This window comes from Giraffa tippelskirchi, chromosome 9, assembly GCF_054371585.1.
Source record: "Giraffa tippelskirchi isolate mGirTip1 chromosome 9, T2T-mGirTip1v1.2.pri, whole genome shotgun sequence".
NCBI lineage: Eukaryota > Metazoa > Chordata > Mammalia > Artiodactyla > Giraffidae > Giraffa > Giraffa tippelskirchi.
In genome coordinates, this window is record NC_137283.1 from 43840622 (window position 1) to 43868553 (window position 27932).

General features: G+C 50.4%; 2 protein-coding genes across 7 annotated transcripts in view; one reads left to right on the top strand and one right to left on the bottom strand.

The window, feature by feature from the left end:
• The first annotated feature begins 28 nt into the window (after positions 1 to 28).
• On the top strand, positions 29 to 27602 carry WNT5A (Wnt family member 5A). Of its 6 annotated transcripts, XM_081524938.1 has the most exons (12): positions 29 to 61; positions 2252 to 2442; positions 3126 to 3311; positions 3816 to 4011; positions 4650 to 4736; positions 5556 to 5696; positions 6536 to 6669; positions 7291 to 7479; positions 16831 to 16964; positions 18221 to 18471; positions 22666 to 22958; positions 26241 to 27602. In XM_081524938.1, the coding sequence occupies exons 9-12, from the start codon at positions 16885 to 16887 to the stop codon at positions 26697 to 26699; spliced, it is 1083 nt and encodes a 360-aa protein (XP_081381064.1). In that variant the 5' UTR covers positions 29 to 61; positions 2252 to 2442; positions 3126 to 3311; positions 3816 to 4011; positions 4650 to 4736; positions 5556 to 5696; positions 6536 to 6669; positions 7291 to 7479; positions 16831 to 16884; the 3' UTR covers positions 26700 to 27602. The 6 variants fall into 6 exon arrangements, with proteins under 6 accessions (XP_081381064.1, XP_081381063.1, XP_081381066.1 ...); XM_081524937.1 differs by lacking the exons at positions 29 to 61; positions 2252 to 2442; positions 3126 to 3311; ... (3 more) ...; positions 6536 to 6669; positions 7291 to 7479 and adding an exon at positions 9482 to 10935; XM_081524940.1 differs by lacking the exons at positions 29 to 61; positions 2252 to 2442; positions 3126 to 3311; ... (3 more) ...; positions 6536 to 6669; positions 7291 to 7479 and adding an exon at positions 14801 to 14855.
• LOC145519897 (uncharacterized) overlaps positions 20015 to 27932 on the bottom strand; it is a 347803-nt gene continuing 339885 nt past the window's right edge. Inside the window, exons 28-31 of the mRNA XM_081524944.1 lie at positions 25832 to 25996; positions 22034 to 22170; positions 20641 to 20762; positions 20015 to 20334 (exon numbers count right to left, since the gene is read on the bottom strand). The gene's annotated coding sequence lies outside the window, so the exon portion shown is untranslated. The remainder of the gene's footprint in view (positions 20335 to 20640; positions 20763 to 22033; positions 22171 to 25831; positions 25997 to 27932) is intronic.

Sequence of the window (27932 nt, forward strand, 5' to 3'; positions counted from 1 at the left end):
GTCATCCGGGTTTACCAGACTGTATTTATTGAGGAAGAAGATTTTCCTTTTTTCAACAAAGGTAACAAAAAGAGGAGGTTTAGAGTTATAGCAGGAGTTTAACATGTTAATTCGTACATTCTCGGTTTGCTAAACAATTAATTTATCATCAAAGAATAGCTTTTTCCTGGAACATCCTGCTTGCTGAGCTTTCACTTTGTCATATATAATATGTGTATTTATACAAGTTAGTATAAATAGAAAACCATTACATGAATGAAAGAATGAATGTATTCACTACCATGTAATAGGAAGATCTCTTAGGCAGGGAAGATATATAAGCACCATAAAGGCAAGAACTTGATCTTGTTTTTGCCTAGCTCTGTAACCCTGCCTGTAGGAAAGTGCCAGGCATGTGGGAGGCTTACAAGAAGTATTCTCTGTAGAGCAAATCGACAAATCCACCTGGAGAAATGAGTTATTTCACATTTTATCCCTAATGGGCAGAAGGAATCTGAGTTCCTTCCTTCTCTCCCCTGAGTGGATTTTAATGCTCAAATGATGAATTTATTTAAACCATGTATGTTTCCAAATGAAATAGCATCAATGAGACCCTAGAAATCGAGGGTCTACTTTTAAAAGACAATTGTTGACTTCCTCACGGATACTCCCACGTATGTCAGAGGCAGGTGTCCTGGGAGATGCTGGCATAGGTCGCAGGCTACACCACCTGTCCCTCAGCCCTGAGTGTTTGGCCTCCAAGAGAACCCCCTCACATAGTCTCCCTGACCCAGACCCCAGCGTGTATCCTCAGAGCATTCCCAGGGCCCTCGCCTGACTCACATGCACATTCTCCTCCAACCCCGCAGCATTCCTGCATCTGTGCTCACCCGCCCACCCCCACGGTTTCTTCCTGGTCTGACAAGATGTCAAGATGTTCTGTCTCAAGAGAACCTGAGGACGGTCTCACATCACATCTCCTTTAGTTTTGAGGGGGCTGGTCCAAACCGCAGTGGCTAACAGGTATCCTTTAACCCTAAACCTGGCTTTGCCTTTCTAACTTAAAAATTAATTTCCCTAAAATGACCAAACACTGTCGTATTGTCAGAGTTCTTTGAACTGCAAGTGCCAAAACCCAACTCAAACTGATTTCACAAAAGAAAGGTGAGGAGGTTAAGATGGGCCTCAGGCACGGCTGGATCCAAAGGCTTCAACAAGGTCAGGCCAGTGTCTCCTTTGTTTCCATTTTAGGACACTGCTTACTCCTGTATCACCTTCATTTTCAACACTGCTTATGTCATGGGACACTTCCCAACCCCTTGCCCAGAAACCACATTCACAGCCAATCAGGGTTCTTGATCTGCAGGACTCATCCCTACCTAGCTGTGTCCTGGAGCCGGATGCTTCACTGCTCCAAGCTCGAGTTTCCCTTCTGTGACATCAGGATAATAACAGCCTTCAGGTCAGGCTCGATATCATGTCTGTAAAATGCTTACAACAGACAAGAGTGAGTGTTTTAAGACAGAATTGTGGGGAATTCTGTTTCCCAGGGGATAGGTAGTCAAGACTGTAGAAGAGAGACAGTTTATAAGTTCCCCCAATGTCAAGCCAGTCTCAGGTGACAGAGGCCAGTGTGCGTCTGTGCTCACAGCCTCTGGTAAGTCCACAGTGCTTGGGAGCCCCGGCAATTACATGGCCGTAGGAAGGCCTGTCTTCTGATGGCGACCCGTTAGGCCAAGTAAACCCCTCCCTCTTGCTGGACCCCCCTGGAACTTGTAGGGTAGCCAGCCAGCAAGAGAAAAGATCCCTAATGTTGAACTTTGGCTCTTAAGAGGCCAGAGGCCCAATGCCTTCACTTAGCAGCAGTAACAACAGATATGTTTACAGACACATTTAGGGGGCCTCCCTCTTATTCTAGAGCCTGTTCAGTTCTAATGATTAATATAAGTGCTCAATGACTACCTACTCACTAAAATGAACAAACCAACATGATAACATGACCCAGAACATACACTACTGCTGTGATGAATGACGCACCATAATGCTTGTTAAAGGAATAGTTGATGATCCACAGTAGATGAACCGTAAGTATTAGCTGAATGAGTAAAAAATGAATGAATGAAGAGTTTTTCAGTCATGGTTATGGCTACTATTTTCCATATGTATTAAGCTGATATTTGACTTGTTTTCTGTAGCTGCAATTCATTCCCAACAAATGGATGATCTAAATTTATGACTTGTTTTTATTTTCTGTTGTTGAATTTTAAAATAGATGATGCCACCATATGGATCGAGTTCTGTCTTCAAATAGAAAGAGATATTTTCAAACATCCTTGAATTGAGCATGCAGAATGAGGGCGGCATGGTGCTTACATACCCAGTAATCTCTGTTATGACATGTCTGCATGACGGAGAGGATCATACTCCTAGGTTGAGGAAAGGAGGGCTGTCCATGGATGACACGTGAGTGGAGCCATCATGTTCCTGTATATACTCGGTAGATATATGGACAGGCTGGAATAGGTAAATCTAATCCTTTGCCATTATTCATTTCACTTTCCTGAATTCTGTGGTATTTCCAAGGAGTGACTGCTTTTCTTCTAGGTTAAGTAGAAATCTTTGCTTAAGTCAAAACCACTTACTTTAAATACATTTGGAGACACCAGGATCTTTGGCCCTAGGAGTGTTTCTCATGATTTCAAAGTCAATGAATTGTCACTTGACCTTAACGGACACTTATAGATCACTGAATTACAGATTAAACTAAGTGGAAAAAAGAAGCTTTTCTCCAAAATTCACTGATTTACTGAGACAGATTTGAGAAGTCATAACAGTGTCACTTTATTGAGCACTGATGATTATAGTGGCAATGTATACAAAATTAAAAGAACTTGGGATTTCATTCTGCTACTTGGAATTATTTGTGGTTGCTTTTAAGGAGGTCAACGATATTTGCACAGAAGAAAAAATCTTGTCAGAGTCACTCTGGTTAAAATTCAGCAAGATGTGCAGTTGCTATGATGAGTCAGAACATTCTTGAGAAGTTATTAATAAAAAAAATATGCCTCAGCTTCCTAGATATTTTTTGCATAGGTTGGTATACCAAATAATTGACTAAATGGTAAAATTCTGTCCCTTTCATTTAGATATGTTGCTATTATGTTTCTTTCTTACTAAAAAAATTTCTCCATCATTGGTTTGAAATTAAAAAAACGAAGTGTCACACAGCTGAAAATAACAAGAAGAGATGTTCCTATTCTTAAGCAATCTTGAAGATGCCCAAGTGTACTTTTCTTCTTCAGGCAAAGTCCATCTTAACACTCACCTTCCAGGTAGGCTTTCTTGGTGGTCCTGAAAGGAACTCTTCACTGCTTCTTACCTGGGAAGAACAGATTTGAGCTACACTGGAATCTGCTTAGAGCTGAATCTGTAGATGAGCCGTTCTAATGAGATTGTATTCTTCCACTAGCTGGTTTCACCGCATGCTAAAGTCCAAAAATTTTGAAAAATAATTGCACTTTTCTAGATTTCCCTTCCAGAGAAAGGAACTTAGCTGAAGAATTTGAAAACCTGCTCTGACATACCCAGAAGTTGGGCTGGGTAACAGGTTGTTTGGGAACAAAAGTAATTTTTAACGAGTGTAACCAAATCAGATTTCTAAACCCTAATGCACAGATTTAGGTACATGATATTGAAATTTGTGACCAATAAATAAATAAGGCAACAATAAAATTTCAACATTTTCTCCTCTCTGAAGAGAAAGTCAGCTTCTTATGTGCTAATAAAGGGACTTGGGTTCTACTGCAAATAGTTAATCTATATTCTTCTAAACCCAGAATCAAGAGGTGCAGTGGCCCATAGAGAATGCGGAATGGGCAACAAGACTCACCATGCCAGCTGCCTTTTAAAAGAAAATGCCAGTTAAGGAAAAAATCGCCTTTCCAAAGCAATGATATAGCAAAAGGGGAAGTAATGGAATACTGTCTTTCTTCACAAGAAACTATTTCTCTTATCAGACTCTTTCCAGTTAAGGTAAGCCTTACATGGGAGAGGTCAGAGGGGAAAGCGGGGGGCACATTTGGGGAAACAGGGAGACATTAAAGAATAGTTTTGCCTTTATAGATAAAGTATATATACAATATCAAACCCCTAATATTTAGAGTCAGATTATCAACGTTCAGACCGCTGCTTAGCAGTTATGCGGCTATGAGCATGGCCATTCATTCATTCTGAGCGTTTTCTCTCAGCCAGTCAATGGTGGATACAGTCTGAAAAGAGAGAGGACACCCCTGCCCTTCTGGTGCTTACATTCTAGAAAGGGGAAGCAGAAAACAAACGTGCATGCCGATGAAACAAGATCATTTTAGACCAGGGTAGAACAACAAAATCATACAGGGAACCACTGGCCAGGCGAGCAGGGGTTCTCTTAAGTTAATGCGTGTGTTGAGGTGGTGACCCGAATGAGGGGACCCGGGTGGGAGGGCCAGCTTTCCAGGCAGAGGGAACAGTAAGTGCAGAGGACACATTGCAGTGAAGCTGGCAGGCAGGCCACCATGTTTAGACTTTATCTGGTAAACTGGGAAGTCCGTGCAGGACCTCAAGCAGGGGAGTGATGTGATCTGAGCCTCACTGGGGAGAGTGAGCCCTCATGTCCTCATCCCTCGCTTCAGGGTTAACACGGGAGGAACACCAGACTGAGGCCTTTGCAAAGAGCAGGGAATCCAAAGGACGCTGTCCAGACAAGGTCAGAATTCACGGTGAGTTGCTGAGTGTGGGTGCTGTGGTTGCTGATGGTGCTGCTGGAATGAAGGCAGGGAAGTCATGGCTCCCTAGCAAGTCAGAGAGTGAAATAAGGACCCGTCTTTGACAGATCCATCAAAGTGAACCGGACTTGAATCAGGCTTTCCTGGTGTGGCTTATGGAGCTTACCTGAGCTCAGTTGGTAAAGAATCCGCCTGCAATGCAGGGGACCTCAGTGTGGCTTATTCCAGAGGTGTTCATGTTTGGGGTACAGTGAAATGAATCAGAATATTTCAGGGAAAGACTCTTCCCACTAAGGCACACCTTTTGTGGAGCTGGCCAAGGCGAAAAGTGTGGACACATTTGGGGAACCAGGGAGATAACTAAAAAAACAAATAGGTTTCTCATTATTTACAGGTAAAGTACAGTGGTTAAGCCTCTGTTATTTAGAGTCAGATTACCAGGGATCAAACTCTTGGGTTTGAACACTAGAACAGCTTGGGTTTATAGAAATTGTGACCTCTTTGAACCTTTCTTTTTCTCCATATTATGCAGATAATAACAAGATCTACCCTCATGAAATAGTAAAGATGAAACAAAGCAGTGAATTTAAAGAGTTCAGACAGGGGCTGGTATCTGGTACATAATAAGAGGTCAATAAATGTTACCTGCAATTATTACAATTATTCATTACTCACTGTTATCTCAGCATTTATCAGCCTCATCCATATTGAATTCTACTGCACAGACCCAGCGGATCACATATAATTTTATCCCATATTTTTCTCTTCCCACACCTCCATCCATACCCTCCTCAGGCAACTCATTTGTTTCAGGATTTTACTCAGAGACCCAGGGATGCATATTCCTTGTGTTGAAATCACTGCAGCCATCTTCTCCATGGCCAGATCTGGAAAGAGGCCTTTTGGACATGATCTCAATTGTGAGAACATTCCTAACATGTTCCATGTTTACAGGTGAGAAAATCGAGGCTCAGAAGGGGAAGGTGACCCCTGTAGAGTCACCAGGTCAGCAAGAAGCAGAACTGAGATTCAGACTCAGGTCTGTTTGACCTTGATGTCTTGTAAAACTCAAAAAAAAAAAAAAAAGAGCATCTATTCAACCCCCCAAATACCCCTGACACCCACACAGAAAGCACCAATGACTATAAAGAGGGCTCAAAATTAGAGAACTGTGATCAGGCCCAGCAAATGGAGAGCCCAAGGTTCTCAGAGAGACTCTCAGTCTGCTGGGTGTCACACAGTGTCTCCCCGCTTCCCCCCTTCCACGCCCTCCCACCCAGGCCCAGTGGTAACACAATGCGCTGGTATTCCTTTGACTGTGGCCATGTGGTGGTGAGGAGCCCTGAGCCCCTTCCGGCCTCTTTGTCCTGTCTAGTGCTCCATCTGTGGGCCCCTCACCAGCTGCCCGGCTGGTCTTGACTCTGAGGTGGAGGAGTAAACATCTCGGGAATCTTTATTAGTTTATTTCAGAAGATAGAGCCTGTTTGTCCCTGGGGCCCTTCCCTTTTTTATGGCCTCCAGCCCTTCTTGACAAATTCTAGTGACTGGAGAGAAAACCGCTTTCTACAGCGGATCATTAAAACACCACCATAAACCCAGGGCCGTAAAATATTATTTGTTGGGCATAAAAGGAGGGTAGATTTTCCCAGAATGACAGCCCAGCCCTGCTTTCTTCCACTGAGAAAGGCGGCACGGGGATGTGATCGTTCACAAATTCCTTATCTCACACTTTACTTTGTGAAATAACCCTGGTGGGAGAGCAGCCAAAAATTATTGATTTATTTGTTCCACAGGCTCAAAAGCATTTTTAATGAGTGGGGTATGGCGATGCCTTGCCAGTGTGTCTGCAGATGACTCAATCTGTATGCACACACCCAAATGCACACATGCTTGGAAAAGGGAAACCATGGAGTTGCACAAACTGGAGGTAGGTGAGACAAGAATATCTGAAGAGGGAGGTGAAGGGGCTTCCATTTCCCTGCTTCTGCCTGTCTGCCTGTCTGCCAGCCAAACTGACCAACACCCATGGTGGGGCTGCTGCTGACACAGGGCCCGCTTTGCAGAGGAGAACCTGATTGAAGGCTCACAGTGGATTTCACAGTTGGTTTCCCTTGACATTTTCCCCTGGAAAGAATTCCTTCATCCATTCATGCATTCATCAGATCATTCATCAAACACTACCAAGCACTTACTAAGTACCAGGTACTGTTCTGAGCAGTAGAGTGAGGGAGAGCTGTAGAAAATACTGTTACAGAGCTTATTGCATCCTTCTGGGGGTATAATCTCAGCACAGACATTATTAATATCATCAGATGAAGTTCACAATCTTTTATCTGAACTCCTTGGGGATAAATTGATTTGTTGGAAATTTTAGAATTTTTTTTTTTGAAAGATAAAATGTGGGCATATGATAATTTAGTTTGCAAATAGCCACCATGAGGTCTGGGGAAGTACCCAGTAACCCAACACCATTCCTATTTCTTCTGTGAAAAGTATGAACATTCACTTCAACTGGGATAAATTGAGACTCTAAATGATGTTGTCACAGGAGGTCCAGTTTCACCACCAAAAGAGCTTGAAAACCTGTTTTCAGAGCTGCTTTTTGTAGAGGAGCAGGTAATGAGTACCCTGTGTGCTGCCTGACCCCTGCTAAGTTCTCCATGAGCTCCACTGTTCATTATCACTGCACCCCAGATTTTCAAGGTCATCTGTTTCATTTTCACTGCTTTCCTACCAGGTAGGTCATCATATTTCTGTTTTTCTTTGTTGTGTGGCAAGGTCATTATATTTCTCTGGTTTTTGTTTGTTTATATTGTAACAAAATCAATAGTTTTGTTATTGTTGTCATAGGTGTGTGTTTAAGAGGATTCTGAGAGGCTAAATGACTGTCTAAGGTTTCACAATTAGAAAGTGGCAATTTTAGGACTGGAACTGCAGACTTCAGAGTTTATACTCAGCCATAACCCAGCTCTCGTGTCTTCTCCAGGAGAGAAAAGACAGCAGAGCAGGAAATAAAAGTGCTGGGGCTGTGTCTACACACACTAACAAAGGCAATAGGAGAGAAGCAGGCAATTGTTCAGATAATTCAGAATATAATAAGCCACCCCCCCAAAAAAAAGAGGTTTATGGTGAGGAAGCTGGTGTTTCTGGATTGATGGTATGTGGGGGGCAAATTTGGGGAGTAGGATCTTCTAAACATCAGCCTCCAGCACTTGGGTGACAACCCCCACCAGGGGAACTGTGTTCTTAGTCAGCTTACTTCTGGCCACTTGTCAGAGCCTCGGTGGGTGAACTGGGTCTGTGGGGCATCACTGGGGCGCCTGCCTGGGATGAGAGTGTGCTCCCCACGGCTGGGAGAAGCCAGGTTGCAACCGCTGGGCCAGGGAACTGGAAAGGGAACTGCGAGGGGCGGGGGCGGCGCGCTGCGCGGGGTGAGGGTGGGTGGAAAGGGGGGCGGCATGCCGAGAGGATACCCCTCTTTGTTTAGACCCTCCCTCCCATGGGCAGATCTAAGGCTATATTGTAAATTGGAAAATAGCCCCCCAAGTGGTCAAGGCCTAGAGAAGGTCTAGCGGAAAGGGGATTCAGGTGAATGGGCTGCGTCCCAAGGGGATCTAAGGTAAACGTGCATCGGCCCTTAGGTCTGTGCGCACCCCTGGTGAAACGAAGCGAGCCTCACACTGCCATTTTGGAGCGCCCAGCAGGTCAGGGCCTTGGAGGGGGGCAGTCAGCTAGGACAAGTCAGGGTCAGGAAGGGACTTGGGAAGCGCGGGCGGCGATGCCCTGGGGTAGTCCGCCAGAGATGGGAGTGGAGGATGGAAAGAACAAACAGCTACCATCCCAAGTACCTGCCTTAAGGTCAAGTACACGCTGGAGTTACCGCGGAAATGGAATGTATGTGTGTATGTGGGCGGGTGTCCCTTCCACCTTCGGTTGGGGATGGTGAGGGCTGAGAAGAGTAACTGTGCTCCAGTGTGAGGCATGGTTTACCTGGGTGGCGCCCTTGGCGTACTGTGTACTGGGTATAGGGGACACATCCGGCAACCCCGCCCAAGCAGGGCCCCCCAAACCACAGGTGTCTGGAAGTGCCTGGAAGTTGCAGCGGAACCCGATATTGCCGAACTTTGCAGGCTTCTCACCTGAGGTTGGGAACCAGTCAAGATCCAACCGGCAGGACCACGGGTCCCTTCTAGATGCACTGGATCACAGCCAGATGCTCAATCGCGCACCAAGTACCCAAATATGCTACACTGGGGGCGGTGCAGGACTTGCGCACCTCCCCGCTTTTCCAGCCCGGGGGCTTAGGGACCCTCCCCCAGGGATAAGAATGGGGAGGTGGTCCTCCTAGAGGTTCGGTGGCATGGCGGCAGCCCGGGTGCAGCCCAGTGCAAGCAGCCTTGGACAGGCGAGCCAAGGGGTCCAAGCTGAAGTTGGGGTTCACCTTCCAGCGGGTAGGCGGCTTTGGAAGGAGAGCAGAGCGCCAGGCGGCGGTCAGGCTGCGGCTAAGGAGTGGACCTCTCTCTTTCATCAGATGCTTGGGGGATGGGAAGCCAAGAGGAGGGGGCTCCTGCTGGGAGTGTATCCCGACGCCCCCCCTGCACCCCAGCTTGTGGTACGGCTTTAAAATCCTGCGGAGTTTGTCATAGGTCGGCCTCACCACGCATGCGCAAAAGCAAAGTTGGGTTTTTTTTTTTTCCTCCCATCCACCCCCCCCACCCCCCGCCCCTTCTCTTTCCAGCCGCCTTTGGTTCTGCAACTTAATTTTTTTTTTTTTTTTTTTTTTTCCCTGAGAACACCAGGGGAAAGAGGAGTCCGGAGAGAGGGAGGGAGAGGAGGAGGCAGTTGGCCAGGAGGGCTGGGGGGTGGGGGGGGGGGGACGCGGTCCCTGCGGTCGGTCAGTCTGTCTGCGGGGCGCAGGATCGCGTGGAAGGTTGCTGCAAGCTCCCAGGCGCCGCCTCCGCCGCCCGGAGTCCGGTTCCGTGCAGCCTCTGCCGAGCGAGCTCCTTCGCCGCTGCGGGACCCCGACCGCCCGCAGCCCTCTGCCCGCTCTCCCGCCCCTCCGGCCCCGGCACCAAACGAGGAGGTGGGCAGCCACGCCGGCCATGGACTGCCGGAGCTGAAGAGCCTCCGCGAAGCCCCTGGCCCTCGCGCCTCTTCGCCCTTTTCCCTGGAAAGGCGGGGGGAAAGGGGGACTAACCAGAAGAGAAAAGAAGAGGGTGGGGAAGGGGAACCGGTGTCTCCCCCGGGGGCAGTCGCGCATCGTCCCCGAACCCACCAGAGGCAGAACTTTCAGGGACAACTTTTACCAGTTTGCTCCCACCTTTTTGTCAAACCCTAAAATGAAAGGACAAAAGTTGGCGCTGACTCTGGCAGCTCGGATGACTACTGGAGCGTTTTCAGCGGCATCTCCAGGAGAAAAACCCGTGCGCATCTGATTGTTCTGTGGCCCCCCCAAGCTGCAGTGCGCGTGTGTGTGTGTGTGGGGGGGGTGTTTGGATGTGTGTCTGTGTGTGTACACAGACGTCCACACACTCACTCGCGGCCGCAGGATCAGCGCCTGGAAGCAGACGTTTCGGCAACAGCCTCAGACTCGTAGAGGAGGAGCTGGCGATCGGGAGGCGTGAGCCGCCAAAAGTCTGCAGGATCCTGGTGTGAATGAACCGGAGGCACCTGGGCGCAGAGATCACCTCCCCCACCCCCCGCCCCGGGCCAGAGTTGAGTTGTGGGGCATTTTTTTTTTCACCCTCTTGTGAAGAATTTTTTTTTTTATTATTTGTTGTAAAGTCTTTTGCACAATCACGCCCACATTTGGGGTTGGAAAGCCCTAATTACCGCCGTCGCTGATGGACGTTGGAGAGGGAGCGCCTCGCCGAGGAACAGTCGCCTGCGCGCCCTCGCCGGACCCGCGGCTCCCTTGTTGCGCGCCGGCCGGGCCCTGCTCCTGCTGCCGGCAGGCGGACTTCGGCGCCCCCTCGGTTCCCGCGCGCATCTCAGCGCTACTCTGGCTCGGGCACCCAGACTCGAACGCTAGTGACGGCTTAGGCTCCAGTCCTCAGAGCCTGCCGGACGAGCCCTGGAGGAACCCGCAGCTCTGCGCAAGATCGTCTCCGCAGGCTTAACGAGGCCGCTCCGCTTGGATTCTTCGGCTCTGGTGGCGACTTCCTCCCCGCGCCCCCTCCCCCTCGCAATGAAGGTAGGTGTTCTGTGTGCCGCCGACGCTCGTCACTTTTTTTTTTTCTTTACATTGTTTTCTTTTGGAAGTTAACTGACCCCCCCCCCCACCCTCTCCCTATCCCCCTCCATTTCTCCTACCTCTGGGGACGCTAGAACCCCCAGCGTAGCTGGCAGAAACCCCTACCCTTTCGTCCTCCCCCCAGTCCCCGTGCACTACCTCGGTCTCCCAGGAGACAGACCTCCTCTTGTCCCATCGAAAGTTCTGCAAACTTTTTTAGACTTTGGATAAAAAGTCGGGTAGAAACATAGCAGAAAAACAGAGAGGTCCGCGGACGACTTTCCTTTTGCCCTGAGAAACTCAAGTGTAGCTTACTATGTATATTTCAGTAACAGGATAATGATTCAATTCAACAAATATTTACCAAGCGCCCACTGGCGCGGACCCCGAGAGGGTGTGTGGCCGGGGCTCAGAAAGGGGAAGGGGACTCCTTGGTTGAGAGACCGTGAAGCCAGACCAGGAGCCGACTATTCCTGAGCCTCGTACCCCTCGCCCTCTGCTGCCAGAGGCCAGGTTGCCAGCTCGTAGCAGCCGGGGAACCCAAGCACAGCAGGCCCTGTGCCTTTAAGAGTGCCTGGCAGGGGGCCAGCTCGTACCCTGGCGCGGGGATCGGGGTCGTGTTATTAGCATTATTAAACGCCACTGGGTGAGCTCCTCACTTTGCAGCGGTGATGGGGGTGGGGAGGGCTGGTGGTGGTGGCTCTAATTTGGTCCGCTGGGAGAGCGCACCCCGGGCCCCCGCGCGGAATCCTCCTTGTCCTTTAGAAACATTTGGGCCTCCAGGATGGGAGAGCGGGCGGGGGGCAGTTTGTGAACTCTTGTTTGTTTTAATTGTCAGTTGTATGTTAAAGCCGAGTCACACACTCCGAGGGTCACCGAGAGTTCACTTTTACGAAAAGTTAACATTTCCTGCAGTATAACTAGCTATTTTCCAAACAATTTTTCTTGTCTGTCCTCCAGGTTTCGATCCTTCTTTTCATTTTTCTTGATTCTCCTCTTTTAAGTTTTCTAGAAAATAAGTTTGGGATTGGAATTAGATGTTTCCTAAAGCACCCCCCCCCAAAAAAATAAGTTTATAAATACCCACAACTTGGAGACCCCGTGGCCTGTTTTACTCTCCAATCGCACTCTGGCATGGGGGCCCCTTCTCGTCTCCTTTCTTTAAATGGACAGCTCGCTGTTTGGAAGTCACTTGGAGTCAGTGGTGGGATCATACCTCCTCACCCGCTGCCCTCCTGCCAACGTTCAAGGCTGCTCCGGCCAGATGCAGAGATTTTTCTTTTAGACAAACTCTGCGGGGAGCCGAAGGTGTGCAGGCAGTGGAGATTGTGTGTCCAAGTGTGTGGACCTGTGCCCTGCATGTTGTGGAGAGTAAAGGGCCAGTTGTTCTCGGGTCTCGCACATACTATAGCCTCAGCCAGGCCCGGTGCCACAAAGGAAGACCCTACCTCCCCAGGAGGCTTGGTCAGAGTCCCTTGCATTTCCCTCCACTCAATCGAGCGCTCTGGTGCACAAGGGGTTAGCACCGTCTGCCAGAGCTCAGCTTAGTCCTCTGCCTGTTTCTTTCTCGCTGTGCGGTGCCGGCTGCCCCCTGTTGGCTGCCTTGAGGTAGGACATTTTGGAGCCGTTGTCTTGGCCGGGCAGGCAGCTTGCTCGCCTCTTGCTCCCACCTCTGGCTTTACAGGAACATCCCTTCGGATCGCCAGGTCCCACTCTCCCAGGAGGGCCCCTCGGAGGCTCCCAGAGGACATGCTGCACTAGTCTGCATTAGTAAGGACATGCTGCATTAGTAAGGGGCCAAGTGTCCAACCCAGCGAATGGGGCTTGGGCGAGTGGAAGAAGGGCTGGTACCCCTTCTCCCGGGCACAGCAAGGAGCAGGAGTGTCCCCCTAGGAAGTCTCGGGTCTGGTCTTGACGCCCTCACTGGTTCTCTCTGTAGCTGAGGACCAGCGCTTCTTTTTCTCTCTCGGCCTCAGTTTCTTGTTTGTTAAAAAGTGAAGTTGAAACCACCTCTGAAAAATGGGTGTTGAAGCGTTCTGTAATTTTCCTTCTCTTTCCTGCCGACAAACAGTTCTTTGGGACAGAGTTGAGAGCCTGTGCCTAGAGAGCTAGGCTAGACTTATTGTGTGGGAAGGTAGAAGTGATGTTTCTCTCTCCTCCTCCCCCCCCCCATACGCAGGTGTGTGTGTATGTCAGAGAGTTGTCTTGCAGTCTGGAGACCTTGTCTGAGGATGGATGAGGTGAGGCCGGCAAGAGAACTAGACTTGGCCACTGTCCTTCCCTCGGAGACTCCCTGGTACCCGACTTGGTGTCCCTTCTAAGTCAGGGCAGTCAGAAGCTGCACACCTTCCTTGCACTGATTTGGGCTCAAGGAACTCCCTCCTCCACCTCCTCTCTCGGCTCCCCCACCCCTTCCGACCCTCGGCGCTCTGGACACATCCCGGCGGCTAGGGGCAGCTCTAGCTCTCTTGCGTCCAGGCTAGAGGCCTAGGGGAACATGGGCTCCTCCTGGGCTCCCCCAAAGCGGACCTCCTTTCAGCCCACCATCTCCTCCTGCTTCTCCCCGCGTTCCCCAACTTTGTGCCTGCCAATGAATTTTTCTCCTGCAGTTTTCTCCATCTCTGTTTCCTTGCTTTCAGGAGAGAATGAAGTGGGGAAAACAATTTATCTCCCACTAAGAGCTGGCATTCTTAAAGAGTTTCCTCTGCTTTTCACCACCGCGAGCCCAGGTCAATCTAATTTCTTCTCCCAGTTTCTCCATCATTTCCGCTCCCAGAGACTAGGGCCTGGGGGCTGGGGCTGGACGTGAAGTGGAAGGGGGTGCCCAGACCGAGTGAGGTAGCGCCAGTGGCTGAGGGGCGAGAATTTTCTCCCTGCCTCGAGGGAATTTCTTTTTAGGGGCCTCTGGCCTCCGACTTGGGTGTGCTTTCCCAGGCTTTCTGCCACCCCCAAAGTCCTCTAAACTCGCGTGACGGGGTTTAGAGGACTCTGAGCCCGCACACCAGTTGATAAAGAAGGGTTAGGGACACTTTTAATCCAGTGGGAAGGCTTTGGAGGAGAGACAGTATAAGCCGACTCTACGTGGATCTGTTCTGGGGCTGGAAACAAGGGCGCGCAAACGCCCTACCCTCGCCTCACCCCTCCCTTGCGCTTGAACCTCTCAAATGCCCGCAGCCTTCCTCTCTGACGCGCACTAGAAACAGATCCCAAGTATCCTTACAAAGTCGATTTCCTCGGACCCTGAAATTGTTCAAAATTTTTAGCCCGGTCTTCGGTGAATTCAGCTTCTGCCCAGAACTTTTACCCTGGGTGTTACGGTCTCCGGAGAGGTCTTATTTTGTCCTCTTTTCGGATCAGTTCTCTTGGTAAACAGGCAGGGACATTTACCCTACAGTTCGATGTATCAGTGAGTTGGCTGTGGGTTCCTTCAGTCTTTAAGCTTGTGGGGCCTTTTCTGGGTTGCACGGGGGATTGGAGCGGGAAGAGGGCCAAGATGTTTCCGGGCAAGCGCGCGGGTTAAGTGGAGACGCGACTCGCGGGGCTCTCCCGGCAGATTCCCTTCGGTACACCTCCGGCCTACCCCTAGCCCGGGGCTTAGAGACCCGCGTCGCGGAAGCCAACTGCCCCCACTTTGGCCCCAGTTCTGTGAACGAGTGGCTTCTCCCCGAGGTCGTCGGGCCGAGAGTGGGATCGGTTTGTGTGGCTTCTCCTCTAACAAAGAGATCCGCAGTAATCCGCGGAATCTGTTATCAATTTCTCCGCTGCCCGCGCCCCGCCCCGAGCGCCCCGCCCGTCGGAAAGCTGGAGAAGTGCGCGCGGCACAGCGCGGTCTCTGCCTCCGCCTGGGAAGCACGTCGGAGAGCGTGTGTGTCTGTGCACGAGTGAGTGTGTGAATGTGCCAGAGCGTGAGTGTGTATGAGTGTGTGCACTCGCGCGGCCTTGGCCCCCGATGGGAGAGTTGACTTCGAAGCTTGGGCCGCGCGAGAAGGCAGCCCTCGCGAGCCACCCCCTCCCCTGTAGGAAACTTGACACTTCGGGCGGGGGTGGGGAGGAAGACCGTGCCTTCTCTCTCGCTCCTGGGCTGGGGAAACCCCAGGCTTCTCTTCTGCGGGATGCGCCCCCCAGCTTTGCGACGTTTTAGGGAAGAGTGGGCCTCGGGCACGGAGCCCTGGGTGGCGGGCACTGGGGACCGCATAAGCATTTCCTCTCGAGAAGCCCCAAGGAATCCGGGCCAAAAGGGAGGCTGGCCAGGGAAAGCTGGGGCGCGCTCCTGAGCCCCTTCGCATCTCCACCGCTGCCTAGGTCCCCCCAGTCTTTTCTGGCGCCGGTTCCAGCCCAGGCCCTTCTGCAGCCTGGAGGAGGTCCACCTTTCCTTTTTCCGAGGAAGGGGCTCCCTTGGCAGCAGAGGGTGGCGCAGCACGGCAGGGTTACTCTTATCAGAGATGTAAAAGGGGATTTTGGAAACTCGTTCCTCCTACCCGCCGCCGTCTCGCTCCGCCGCCGCCTACAGGTGGAGGTCACCAGTGGGGAGGATGGCGGCCCCCTGCCCCCGAAATTCTTGACGACGGGAACCTTCGCTGCCGAGGCCCTCTGCGCCCTGGAATCCAGGGACTCGGCCGAGGCGCGGGAGCCAGCGCATCTCTGGCCCAGCCGGCGGCTCCTTCGCACCGGCCCGGGCCTCGCCCTGCACCCTCATCTTGGGGACTGACCCAACCGCGTCAGAATTGGGCTGGAGGGTGGGGTAGCGGAGTTTCAAGACCACGCTCAAGGTGCCCCGATGGCGAGATGATCAACTCCAGACCAGGACCAAAGGAAACTGGAGTCCCCTCTGCTTCCTTTCCCCTTTCTCCGTGGCAGCTGCTAGAAGTGGGGACTGGAGGGAGCGGTAGTGGGACTGAGAAAATCAGATCTTGGGGGAGCGCTGTGGGGAGGGCCGGGAAGGGAGCCCCTCGCCTCAGCGCAACCCGGGATGGGGGGGGGGGGCGGTGTATCCCTCCTCTGGGATAAACTCCAAGGCGGAGGCCGAAGGCAGGGAGAGGGCACTGTTTTCCGGTTTCCTGCGCTGGGAGAGCAGCTCGCCCACCCTTTATGCCCTGTGCGTCCCCATCTCCTTCTCCCCACTCCAGACTGGCCGAAGAGCGTTCTAAGGAAACCCAGGCTTCCTTTCCCGCTATGGAAGCGGCTAGCCCCGGAGCCGTAAACTGATTATGAAACTGATGATGTTAATTCATTCAGAGCTGCATTTCCCAGCTGGGCACTCCTGCGCGCACCGCTCCCGGGGGCCTCGCCCCCCACCCCTTGCCCTTCCCTCCCGCGTGCTGCCCCCACTCCCCACCCCCGCGCCGGCCACCCCGCCTCCTCCGCAGCCGCCGGCGGCGCGCTCCACTCGCCTTCGCGCTCCTCTCGCCCATGGAATTAATTCCGGCTCCACTTGTTGCTCGGCCCAGGTCGGGGAGAGGACGAGGGTGGCAGCGGGTCCCCGAGTGAATTCCCGAGGAGGGACTCAGCGCAGCGCGGAACTAGAGGGGAGCGAGGGGGTGCAGGACGCGAGCAAGCAGGAAGGAGGCAGCGCCTGGCACCGGGGCTTTGACTCAACAGCATTGAGACATGTTTGTAATCGCTGGCGTGCCCCGCGCGCAGGATCCCAGCGAAATCAGATTTCCTGGTGAGGTTGCGTGGGTGGATTAATTTGGAAAAAGAAACTGCCTATATCTTGCCATCAAAAAACTCGAGGAGGAGAAGCGCAGTCAATCAACAGTAAACTTGAGAGATCCCGGATGCTTCCGTTGTTTAAACTTGTATGCTTGAAAATTATCTGAGAGGCAATAAACATCTGCTCCTTTCTTCCCTCTCCAGAAGTCCATTGGAATATTAAGCCCAGGAGTTGCTTGGGGGACGGCTGGAAGGGCAATGTCTTCCAAGTTCTTCCTAATGGCTTTGGCCATATTTCTCTCCTTCGCCCAGGTTGTAATAGAAGCTAATTCTTGGTGGTAAGTTTATCCTATATGCATATTCTTTTACTTTAAGATTCGTTTGTATTGTATAATGGATGCTGCAGTATTCTCAGTCGTGAATTATTTGAGTGCATTTATGCAATACACACACATATATATATTTATATATGTGTGTGTATATGAACATATATATGTATCTTTAAATCAAATTTTTCTTTAAATTTTGTGAATTAAAATTTTTGCTAATTTTTAACACTGTGAAGCTTATCTTTAGCTCCATAGGGAATAGAAGCTATAAATTTAACTTTTTTTTTTTTGAGGTTCAGATTATGCTTGTAGTATATCATGTAATTAAGGGAAACCAGAATTCACTTCTCTAATAATTGTAAGCCTATCTATTAAATGTGCTTTTTGCTACCTCTAGGTAGTAAAAGTGAGTTCCAACATTTATTTTCTGTCACTTGAGGTTACTAAACTTCAGGGTCTGAGGTAGGCAGTTACTAGGAAGATAGCTAAACTCCAAGTGGGGAAGTACTGGGGGCTTGAAATTTAATCAGAAGAGGTTACCGTGAAATAGTTCAATGTCCCTAACTGCGGGTTTCTTGCTGGTAGGGGCCTCGAGGGTAGACTGCATTATATCTAGAGGATTATTTTTGATGGCGTTCTGGGTTGGTTTTTTTTTTTACTGTAAATGAACAGCGTTTTTCTGTCAGACATGACTTCTGTTCCCTGGATACTCTGTCTTGGGTCCCTCACAGTCACATAAGGAGCCCTTTTAAAATGTCCAGAACAGGGTGAATTTTCTTCCGTCTGTGTACTTGTCCTCCTGTTCTTCCATCAGTCAAAAGGAACTGCTATCTCCTACCCGTGTCGAATTGTGTCTGCTTTCGGTATTCATACATTTTCAAGCCAGATCCGTCCAATCTGTGGGGCAAAGTGAGTCATTTTCTCTCATGTCAGAGGCCCATCCCCCAAGACTGCCTTTTACCCCCTTTTCTGGTGTGGAATATCAGAAATTTTGGTTCAGGTATATGGCAGAGAGGGGCAAGGAAGGGAGTGAAAACTCTAGCTGAGAAGCCAGATGGCGGGATGGGGGCTACACAATGCCTCCGTTTTCTGAGTGGAGTTTAAACAGAGGAGTTCTATGAAGCCCGTCTCATACTTTGTCATGAGGACAAGCAGGAGAGAAAAAGCATCTGTGTGCTTAAACTTCTGTATTGCTGACATGTTTTCAGGGGGCCCACCTTGAGAGTTCACGTAAATCTTGAATGCACATCTCCCCCCCTTTTTAGGTCGCTAGGTATGAATAACCCTGTTCAGATGTCAGAAGTATATATCATAGGAGCGCAGCCTCTCTGCAGCCAACTGGCAGGACTTTCCCAAGGACAGAAGAAACTCTGCCACTTGTATCAGGACCACATGCAGTACATCGGAGAGGGCGCCAAGACGGGCATCAAGGAGTGCCAGTATCAGTTCCGACACCGGAGGTGGAACTGCAGCACCGTGGATAACACCTCTGTCTTCGGGAGGGTCATGCAGATCGGTAGGAAACCGTTTCAGATATTGTTAAATACATAGAAACTGTTCTCCTAGGAAACGTCGTCTCTAGTGTTACTGACAAGCTTCAGCTGATGGGACTCTTCCAGCAGGGTGGCGGCTTGGGACTTCTTGAATTAGATCAGGAGGGGGTGGGCATCAGTGACACCTTTATTTTTCTGATCACTTAATTTTCCTAAAAACCATTTTGTGTAAAATAGTACCAGAACACTTATTTTGGTTTCACAAAAGTAGATGGGGAAAGCTGAGTCATTTCTGTCCTCAAACTTCAAAACTCTTAACTGTTAGAAGCTTCCTAACCTAAGCCACAATTCAGATGGCCCAGGCATCAAACTGAAAATTGCCATCTTGCAGAATGCTGGATGAGCTGGACGTAAGTAAGATTTTCATTTTCCTAATATAGATGTTTCCTAAGGCTATCTATCTATCGAGATATATGTGTTAGATGCTTTACTTTTAGTCCCAGGAAGAATTTTAATTAGAAGTGATCCAATTTACATTTGTGAGTTGGCCATTGATATAAGAACACCTGCTTAGAAGGGCAACTTGGAAACTTTAAAGTGTTCAATGTATCGTTCACAGTCCAATTCTTTTTATTTTTAAATGTGCTGTTGAACTTGTTACTCTATTCAGGGAGAAGGTGGCCCTAAAACTGGGCTAAAGGCAGAGAATGTGGAAACTCCGTCTGCCTCTGGTTTGGTTGAATAGCGTAGGCTACAGTCTGACAGATGTGGTCCTTTGTGTGTTTGCTAGTGAATATTTTTGGTCTCTTACTTTTATGCAAACAAGCCCATATAATTAATATGACTGCAGTGACTCTTAAAATAAGCAATTTATCAAAGCAATTAACTATTTATACTGACTGAAGATAAAAAGTTGGCTTAATATCCGTCACGGATGGATAAAATGCTTTTTAAAAAAATCCTGAAAAGTGCATTCATTGAGAACAAAAAAGAGTTGTCAGTGGATGTTTGAGCCAAGCGCCTTCATAAACTAAAATAATACAGGACTGGAAGCCGTTCCTCTAACTGAATGGGAGAACGGTCTGCACCCTCAGCCTACAGAGCCTCCTAGAGCTTTCCTGTTAATGATTAAAATGTGCTAATGCATATTCTGGGACTTGAATCTAGGAGTTAAGCTTCAGGAACACAGGAGTTTTCCCAAAATATGGGCTGCCTTACGTGGTTAACTCGGGGTGTAGTGAAGATTTAATTCTCCTGCATTTTGATGATATTGTGAGTGATCCAAAAACATCTGTCAGCTATATCACAGAAACTTCTCAGCTTTCTCTTCACCTTTGTCTTATGTGTTCCCTCTATCTGCCTTCCTCTCAAACTTTGGGGGCAGTTTTTCCCATGTGTATGAGTTAGTGAAAATCGTACACCTCTGATGGTAACAAGGAAGGAAAACAGCAATTGGAACTGTTTTTCTGTGTAGTCACTGAAACACAGCTTTGATTTAAGATCCTCTTTGTATGTAGCCTGTTTGGGGCCAAAATGTTCAGAATAAGCTATCATTTGCTAAGTGGATTTGAGTTCTGCTGAAGATTTATTTAAAATGTGGTCCAAGATTCAAAGAGCCTGCTTCCTCAGGGAACAAGCAGAACCCTTGGTACAAAGGCCTGTGTTTAATTGTCCCCTGTAAGCAGACTCTCTGGTCCTTGGCTGTGTGGCACCGTCTTGGTTGATGGGAAGTAGGCAGGAGTGGAAGCTCGTGATGGCCCCAGAGGAGGGAGCCCTCCTGGATCCTACCATCACTGAGGCCCTCCTCGCCAAAGGATCCTCAGGTGTCCGAGTTCTCAGAGCAGAGAGCTGCTGGTGGGTGGCTCATGGTTGAACGCAAACAGGGCCTTAAAAAAGAGAGAGAGATGGAGAGAAGAAAAATCAGAATAGATTTTTATGGAAGAGGAACACAAACTCTACCCCAAGGGTGGAAAAGTTACTTCATTTTCACTTTTCTACTTTAGGGTTTGTTAGATGAGAATGAGCTAAGGGACATTTTGAAACCCCTTTGATGCTAAGTGTGTGGGTGCCCACTCTAGAGCATGGAGCTCACCAGGGACGTACGTGGAGGCAGGTTCTCCTCCCTGAGAATCTGACCCAGTGATGGGGCCAGTGTCTGAGACGCAGGCTGCCACCCCCAAGCGCTCACCTACCTTCTCGAGAGGCCAGTCCAGGCGCTGTACACAGTCGCCTCTTCATTATGAAAACTTCCTCATTTTTCATCATGCTCGTCTTTCCTTCCAGCTTTTGTCTCTGGCTAGTCTTTGTTTGCCTGCTGTGAAAAGATGTGTAAGAAAGGCGCCGTTTTCCCAGAGGGTGAGGACAGGAGAGGTTGATCTCTCAGGGAGGAGCTGTCACCGGATGCAGTGCTGCTTCCAGGATTGACTGAGTCCCCAGGCTGCAGCCCAAGAGCACTTCTCATGCTGACGTTTTCCCTGCAGTGACCAACTAGCTTAGAGATTGCTACCAGGTTTGATTTCTGGGCAAAAAAAGTAAATGGTCAAGATAGCATTGTCGTGCTTTGTATAAAATCGCTTCGATGCTCTCTGTATGCAGGACAGTGTTTTTTCACTTCCTCTGTCTCCAGAGGATGGTTTATCTCTCTTCCTCAAGCTACCTCTGTATTCAACGAGTCTCCCGTCCACAGGGTTTTCTGTACTATCAGTGTTAATCCTCAGATCACTCCCTAGGATCTGTCTGCTCTCCTCATTTCTCACCACTCCCTTGATGTTCTCTGCCTTGATAATTCAACTAGATAGATGGAACGCCCCCACAGGAACTTTCTGGATCCTCCTGCCAACCACCAGCACACTCCTCAAGTTATTCATTTTTTACAATGTGGGAGGGAAGATTTGGTAAATCAGAGCCATCGCCATTTCTGAGAGGGGAGTCACAAGTGGTTGCAGATTGAGGGGCAGAAGCCCAAAGGAAGTGCGGTCTGCAGGTTCCCTGAGTTGGCAGAGCCACCCTCCTGCAGGATGGCCCTTGAGTACTGTGGTCAGCTGTTGTTGTGATGCCCTACCCCCACCAAAAAAAAAAAAAATTGTTAGCAAGCTCTTTAAGAGAAACTGATCCTGGTACAGGGATCCCAGTGTCAGAAGGGGCCTTTTCCCCCCTGGGCATCTAGTTCAATACCCTTATTTTATAGCTGAGGAAAATGAGGCGCCCCTCATCACCCCCTGCCCCCAGGCCCAGCTTCAGCTGGCCGGGTATTAACCCTTTCTCCCTCACAGGATCACAGTTTCATTCATTGGCTCCTTGTTCCAGTAGAACTGTCTCTAGGTGCTACAAGTGGAAATTGGAAATTAAGGTAGTCTATGCTCACCCCTGTTTTTCTCCATACAAATAGGGCTCCTATGGAACTGTTTGACAGGGAGATACTCTTTACAAGCTTTAGGGAAGGAGAACCTTTTTCTTCTTTTCTCCTTAAGACTGTATTTTTTCCCCCTTTTTGTTGTTTTCCTGACACTTGGAGTCAGAGGCTGCTGGGGAATCGCAGAAGTGACATTAAAGAACAGCAGGCTGTTGTGAAAGTAAGACACTCACCTTCTTGAGTGAGAAGCATCAGGCCGGTCAACTTGGGAACTGAGAAGAGGCGAGAATTTCATTTGTAACTCTCTAGGAACCCGTTGAGAAATACCCTCTGGGGAAGTCAGGAGCCTTGTTCTGAGTCAGACTTGATGCTGCAGATGGAGGAAGGGGAAGTCAGGTTACTACCAGCGGGGCCACAGGAGCCGGAAGGGAAGGGGCGGCTGCAGTGTCTGGCTTCCCTGGGGGCCTAGGGCTTTCAGAGGCTCTAAGCCTCTGTGCTCCCGTCGTCCTGCAGGTCACTCAGAATGAAAATAGTAACAAACGTTTAAAATAAGTGTCAAGAAGTCTACCGCAATTGTGTGTTTCCTTCCCTTGGCGACTTCTTTTCTAGGCATTTGGGTTATTTTCAGAAGAGGTGTAGAGAACAATCAATCTCTGAGCATCCCGCCTTGGGCTCTGAAATGGCAGAGACAGGTGGGGTGGGTGGGTGTTAATACTCTCCTGGGTTGTTTTTGCGTGTTGGGGAGGAGGGTATCTCCCGCCTTCCCCTGGGAGAAGGGCCTGGGTCCCTCTAGGAGCGGGGTAGGGGTGTTCGCGGCCGGGGCTGCGGAGTGGGGGGGCGCCCGCTGACTGGTCCTCGCCCGCAGGCAGCCGCGAGACGGCTTTCACGTACGCGGTGAGCGCCGCGGGGGTGGTCAACGCCATGAGCCGCGCCTGCCGCGAGGGCGAGCTGTCCACCTGCGGCTGCAGCCGCGCCGCGCGCCCCAAGGACCTGCCGCGGGACTGGCTGTGGGGCGGCTGCGGCGACAACATCGACTACGGCTACCGCTTCGCCAAGGAGTTCGTGGACGCCCGCGAGCGGGAGCGCATCCACGCCAAGGGCTCGTACGAGAGCGCGCGCATCCTGATGAACCTGCATAACAACGAGGCCGGCCGCCGGGTGAGTGTCTGTCCCGCCGGACCGGGAGGGGCCGGGCTCCCGGCTCTCCCTGTGTCTCTGCGACTCTCTGCCTGTCCCCGCCTCCTTTCCTAGCTTTTCCGGTCTATTTCCCCCTGCCTGCTCCTCTCTGTCCCTCCGCGCCTCTCAACCAGCTCCCACAGGCCTCCCAGGAGAGGGGTGCACACCCCAGAAAGGCCTCCTGGAGCGGAAGCAGCCCGCCATGGCCCGCTCCAGCCAAGAGGCGCCTGCAGTGGCCTGAGAAAGATCTTTCTCCGCCTCTTTAATTAGTCCCCAGTGCAATTGGCCAGGTCAGAGCTAAACATGCTGCTTAGGTTCGCAGCCCTCATCCCTGGAACAAGTCTGTGGCTGCGATTAAGATTAAATCGGGGAGAGGGAGTTACTTATTTCAGTAGGTGCCCAGTTGAGAAAGCACTCACCCAGCTCCTGGGTTACCTACCTCCCCTCTCTGTGCCCCTCCATGTGTCCTTGGACAGCAGGCCTGATGGATTCAGGGTTTGTAAAAAGAGCTTTTCTAGGAAAACTTTCCAACCGTGTGGAATTTCGTAGGTCTGACGATCAGGCCCATGGAGGGAAGAGAGAGGGCCTCGAAGTGTCCAGAGAGAAAGTCCACCCAAGGCAGCAACCTCCCACCCCCCATTTCACTCTTTCCTTCCCCTGGTGAGGCTGTGAAAAGCTCCCTCACAATAGTTAAAAAGACCTTTTTTTCCTGCGGTTAAACACATGGCACTTTATGGCTGCTTTAAAATGAAGGGGTGAAAACTTTTCCTAACTTTGGCAGCACTGAAAACCAGGGCCATTATTTTTTCAGAGAACCCAAGGTAGGTGCCAGGAACTTTCTGGTCAGAGATCTTACCCTTCTGTATTTTGGGGTGAGGAACAGAAATGGTAATCACAGAGTAACATCCAGGGGACAGGAAGGAACCTGAGAGCCCTCCGGCCGCACACCCTCATGTGAAAGATGGGAAACTGAGGCTGGAGAACCACTTTCAGGCAGGGGCAGAGAATTAGGGGATGGAGCTATCAGTCCAGGCACTTTTTTCCTAAAACTAAGGTTTTGCAGCTCGAGGGTAAAGGGCTGCAGGTTTGGGGATTAAAGAAATCTAAGTTAACACCCTGTTCTGTTTCTGAGCCTCCATTGCAACATCTGTTCAGCTGGTAAATGGACATTAACCCTGTCGCTTGGGGTTATTGTGAGGACTCACTGGGGTCATACAGTAGACTGAACCTTGTTATCAATACTTGACCATTTCTGAGTTCTAGTTAATAAGGCTCAACCGAACGGCTGAGTTCAGTGTAAACCAGTGGTAAGTGCTGGATAAATGATAACTGAGTCACTAGACCTAATGAAGCAAAGCACATAGGAAAGTGGAAGATAACCCACATCCCTCCAGGTAGCCTGTTTCTTCTCAACTTTGATCTTGACTATGTGGGGGTATCATGGAAGGACTCACCTCTGTAGAATCTTACCTGTGATGCCTGAGGGGTCAGGTGGTTGCTCCAGGGTAGTGTGGCCTCTCTTTTCTGAGGCCCCCCCCTTGCTGGGGTGCCTGTACCAGGGTTGGACTTTCTGCCCCCTGCAGCCCAGGCCTTGGAGTGGGCACGGCCACCCCACTGTCTCTAGGAGCCTAGGACCTTGGTCCTGTTCTCTATCCAGGACACATCACCTTAATCTGCATGCAGGGCGCCCAGCGTCTCAGACCACAAATGCCTCCAGGACAGAGGTATGGCTGACTCGGGCCCCACTGTGTCCCTCTCTGATGCTTTCAGCCTTCTTTGGGGATTTCCTAGATGTCTCTCATGGAGAGAAATCACAGGAGCTTAGCAACCAAGAAGAGCAGGTCAGGGGACTTCCAAGGGGAGACAGGTGGGGTTGGAGAGTGGGAAAAGCACATTCGATATAATTTCATTTAACATGAGCATTTGTACATAGGTTTTTTGGAAATGTTATAGTTGGAGCAGTGAACTATCCTTGATCCTGTTGGATGAGGTTACAGAGGAGATGGTTTTCCTCCAGGATCATACGGGTGAGAGGAGGAAAGCTGGACACTGGGTCAGGAAACCGTATGAGACTCTTAGAACGAAAATCTAGCTTCCAATCCTCCTCAAAGGGGAGTGAAGGTTAAATACATTGGCAAAACCCTTTCCCACACTAGCTGAGGGCCTGAAACCTTCCATGTGGAGGGGGTATGCTTGAGCTACCCTTTGAAGAAAGCCCCTTCTGAAGCCCTGCAGTGAGAGGGTCGCTGCTGGGGGCAGGACCTGCCTCTCACAGCTCCTGCCTCCAGGTCCTGACAGGCCGCTGCCAGCAGCGTGCCGGCTCGGGAGTCTCACTGGCACAGCACCGGGGGACTGGCAAGGGCCCAGGAGCATGCCCTCGTCACCCTGCAGACCAGGTTTACTGATTGTATCCTGCCCGCTAAGTACCTCAAACCAGTATCTCTTGGTTTCACCCTTGTAACACTGCCGTGATGTTGGGACCACCCCAGTGCCCTTCACAGATGGGGAACGGAGGCCCAGAATGGTGATGCCCTTGCCTACATTCAGGGCCAGGGGCAGGACAGAATCTGTGTCTGCCTGGGTCCAGGGTGGACACTCTCAGCCTGAGATCCAGGCCTGGTCCCCCTCTATCCAGCCTGTGTGACCATCTGGGCCACTTACCTTCTCTGCGTCACTGGGCCATCGTCCAGTCCTGCCCAGGTTACAACCTTGCTGGGAGGACTTGGTGAGAGGAAGAGCATAGAGGCTCTTAGGACAGGGCTCGCCCCACGGCAGGGCAAACAGTAAGAGTGAGTAAAGATTTGAACCCTGACCTCTTACCAGGTGGGCACCCATGGTGTTAGCTAGGAGCCCACCTGCCTGGGTTCCAATCGTGGCCCCTCCTTCCCAGTGCTTGGGTTGGCAACACACTTCACTGGGCCTCACTTTCCTTCTCTGAGATGCAGGCGGTAGAGCTCTTCCCTCACAGGCTGCTGGTGGGAGGAGTCCAGGTGATCACCTGACGGCAGTCTCCTGCTTCCCTGCAAAAAAGAAGCCAAGGGAACAATTTTGTTTCTTGTTCCCATTCAAAACCAGGTAGTTTATTATGGATGATGTGTAACGAGGGGCTAAGAACCGATTAACTTTGCAGACTAATTTTTAAAGAAGGCCACAAAAGGCTCCAGGTCTGGAGGACAAGGGGGAGGTGGCCCAGGCTGAGCTGGTGACCAGGGTCTGGGCTCCCAGGTGTGGGTGCCCCTGCTGACTGCCCCCGTCTCCCCGCAGACGGTGTACAGCCTGGCCGATGTGGCCTGCAAGTGCCACGGGGTGTCAGGCTCGTGCAGCCTCAAGACGTGCTGGCTGCAGCTGGCCGACTTCCGCAAGGTGGGTGACGCCCTGAAGGAGAAGTATGACAGCGCGGCGGCCATGCGGCTCAACAGCCGGGGCAAGCTGGTGCAGGTCAACAGCCGCTTCAACTCGCCCACCACCCAGGACCTGGTCTACATCGACCCCAGCCCCGACTACTGTGTGCGCAACGAGAGCACCGGCTCGCTGGGCACGCAGGGCCGCCTGTGCAACAAGACGTCCGAGGGCATGGACGGCTGCGAGCTCATGTGCTGCGGCCGCGGCTACGACCAGTTCAAGACAGTGCAGACCGAGCGCTGCCACTGCAAGTTCCACTGGTGCTGCTACGTCAAGTGCAAGAAGTGCACGGAGATTGTGGACCAGTTCGTCTGCAAATAGTGGGCACCCCGCTGCCTGCCCGTCACCCAACCCCACTCCCAGGACCCACTTATTTATAGAAAGTACAGTGATTCTGTTTGTTTTTTAATGTTGTTTTCATCCCCAAGAATTGCAACCAGACCATTTTTTGCCCCTGTTCCCATCTGAGAACTCTGTGGTTAATAATATTATAATTATTATTTGGCAATAAGGGGGTTGGGAACCAAGAAAATATTTATTTTGTGGATCTTTGAAAAGGTAAGACAAGACTTGTTTTGATGGTATAATGGATTGGGGGAGGGGGATAAAACATGCCCTCGCTGAGATGTGTGCACATCTGGAGCTCAAGGAAACATTGTTTTCTTTGTCTCAGCTATCGTATGGGTCAGGTAGCATCCCACTGCAAGAGGGTGGCACAGAGCTATGCATGACTCAGCACCTGTGACCAAAAGGAGTTCTGTGCTCTGGGGAAGCTGGAAGGTCTTGAGAAACAGACAAAACAATGAGAACCCCACCCCCCTCTTTCCCAGGGGCTGCCAGCCTGAAATATTCCCAAAATGTATTTAAAATTTAAGAACGAGAATATCATATCCCTTCAAGGAAGAAGGCTCATCATATGTTTCACTGTCCGCCAGCATTCCATCTACAGCTGGTCCATTCTATTAGCTACTGAAACCTGCGGAGCAGGGAGAGACGCCCTAGACATGAAAAAAAAAACAAAAAACAACGCCTTACATTGAGTCAGTTGACTTAACATTCAAAGCTGTTGGGAGAATCAGGTTATCCACTTGGAAAGGGACCCCTGAATGATTCTGGTACCAGACTTTTTGTTTGGAGAAGGGCAGGGAGGTTGGCTTGGCGATAAAGGAAAATATACTGTAATTTTCTTAGGGATACTTGGTTAATAAATGATAATAATGAAAATAACACCTGAATTCCATTCACAGACCCTCAACCCAAACTACAAGGTAATTGTGTGCAGTTCAGCCCTGCACCAAAGCAGAAAACCTATCTGAGGGATGAGTGACCTCCGCCCTCCCTCCCTGACCCCGCGCCCCCTCCGATTCCGTGCCTTGCTGCGCTGCGGCCACGTTTCCAAGCGGAGCTCCACTGGGTCCCCTCTGATTGTAGGACAGGAAATGAAACCTCAGGAGCTCTGCTTGGAAAACAGCTCGCTACTCGGGGATTTTATTCCCCCTACAACTTCTATTTTGAGGAACAGTAGTTTTCTATGTTTTCGTGACATCACTTGGC

What these genes read in the sequence shown, in the direction of transcription:
- WNT5A (XM_081524936.1), top strand. Translation starts at nt 16,182, where the DNA reads ATGAAACTGATGATGTTAATTCATTCAGAGCTGCATTTCCCAGCTGGG. An exon ending in CGGGAGGGTCATGCAGATCG is followed by an intron (nt 18,472 to 22,665) that starts GTAGGAAACCGT and finishes CCTCGCCCGCAG; the next exon opens with GCAGCCGCGAGACGGCTTTC. An exon ending in ACAACGAGGCCGGCCGCCGG is followed by an intron (nt 22,959 to 26,240) that starts GTGAGTGTCTGT and finishes GTCTCCCCGCAG; the next exon opens with ACGGTGTACAGCCTGGCCGA.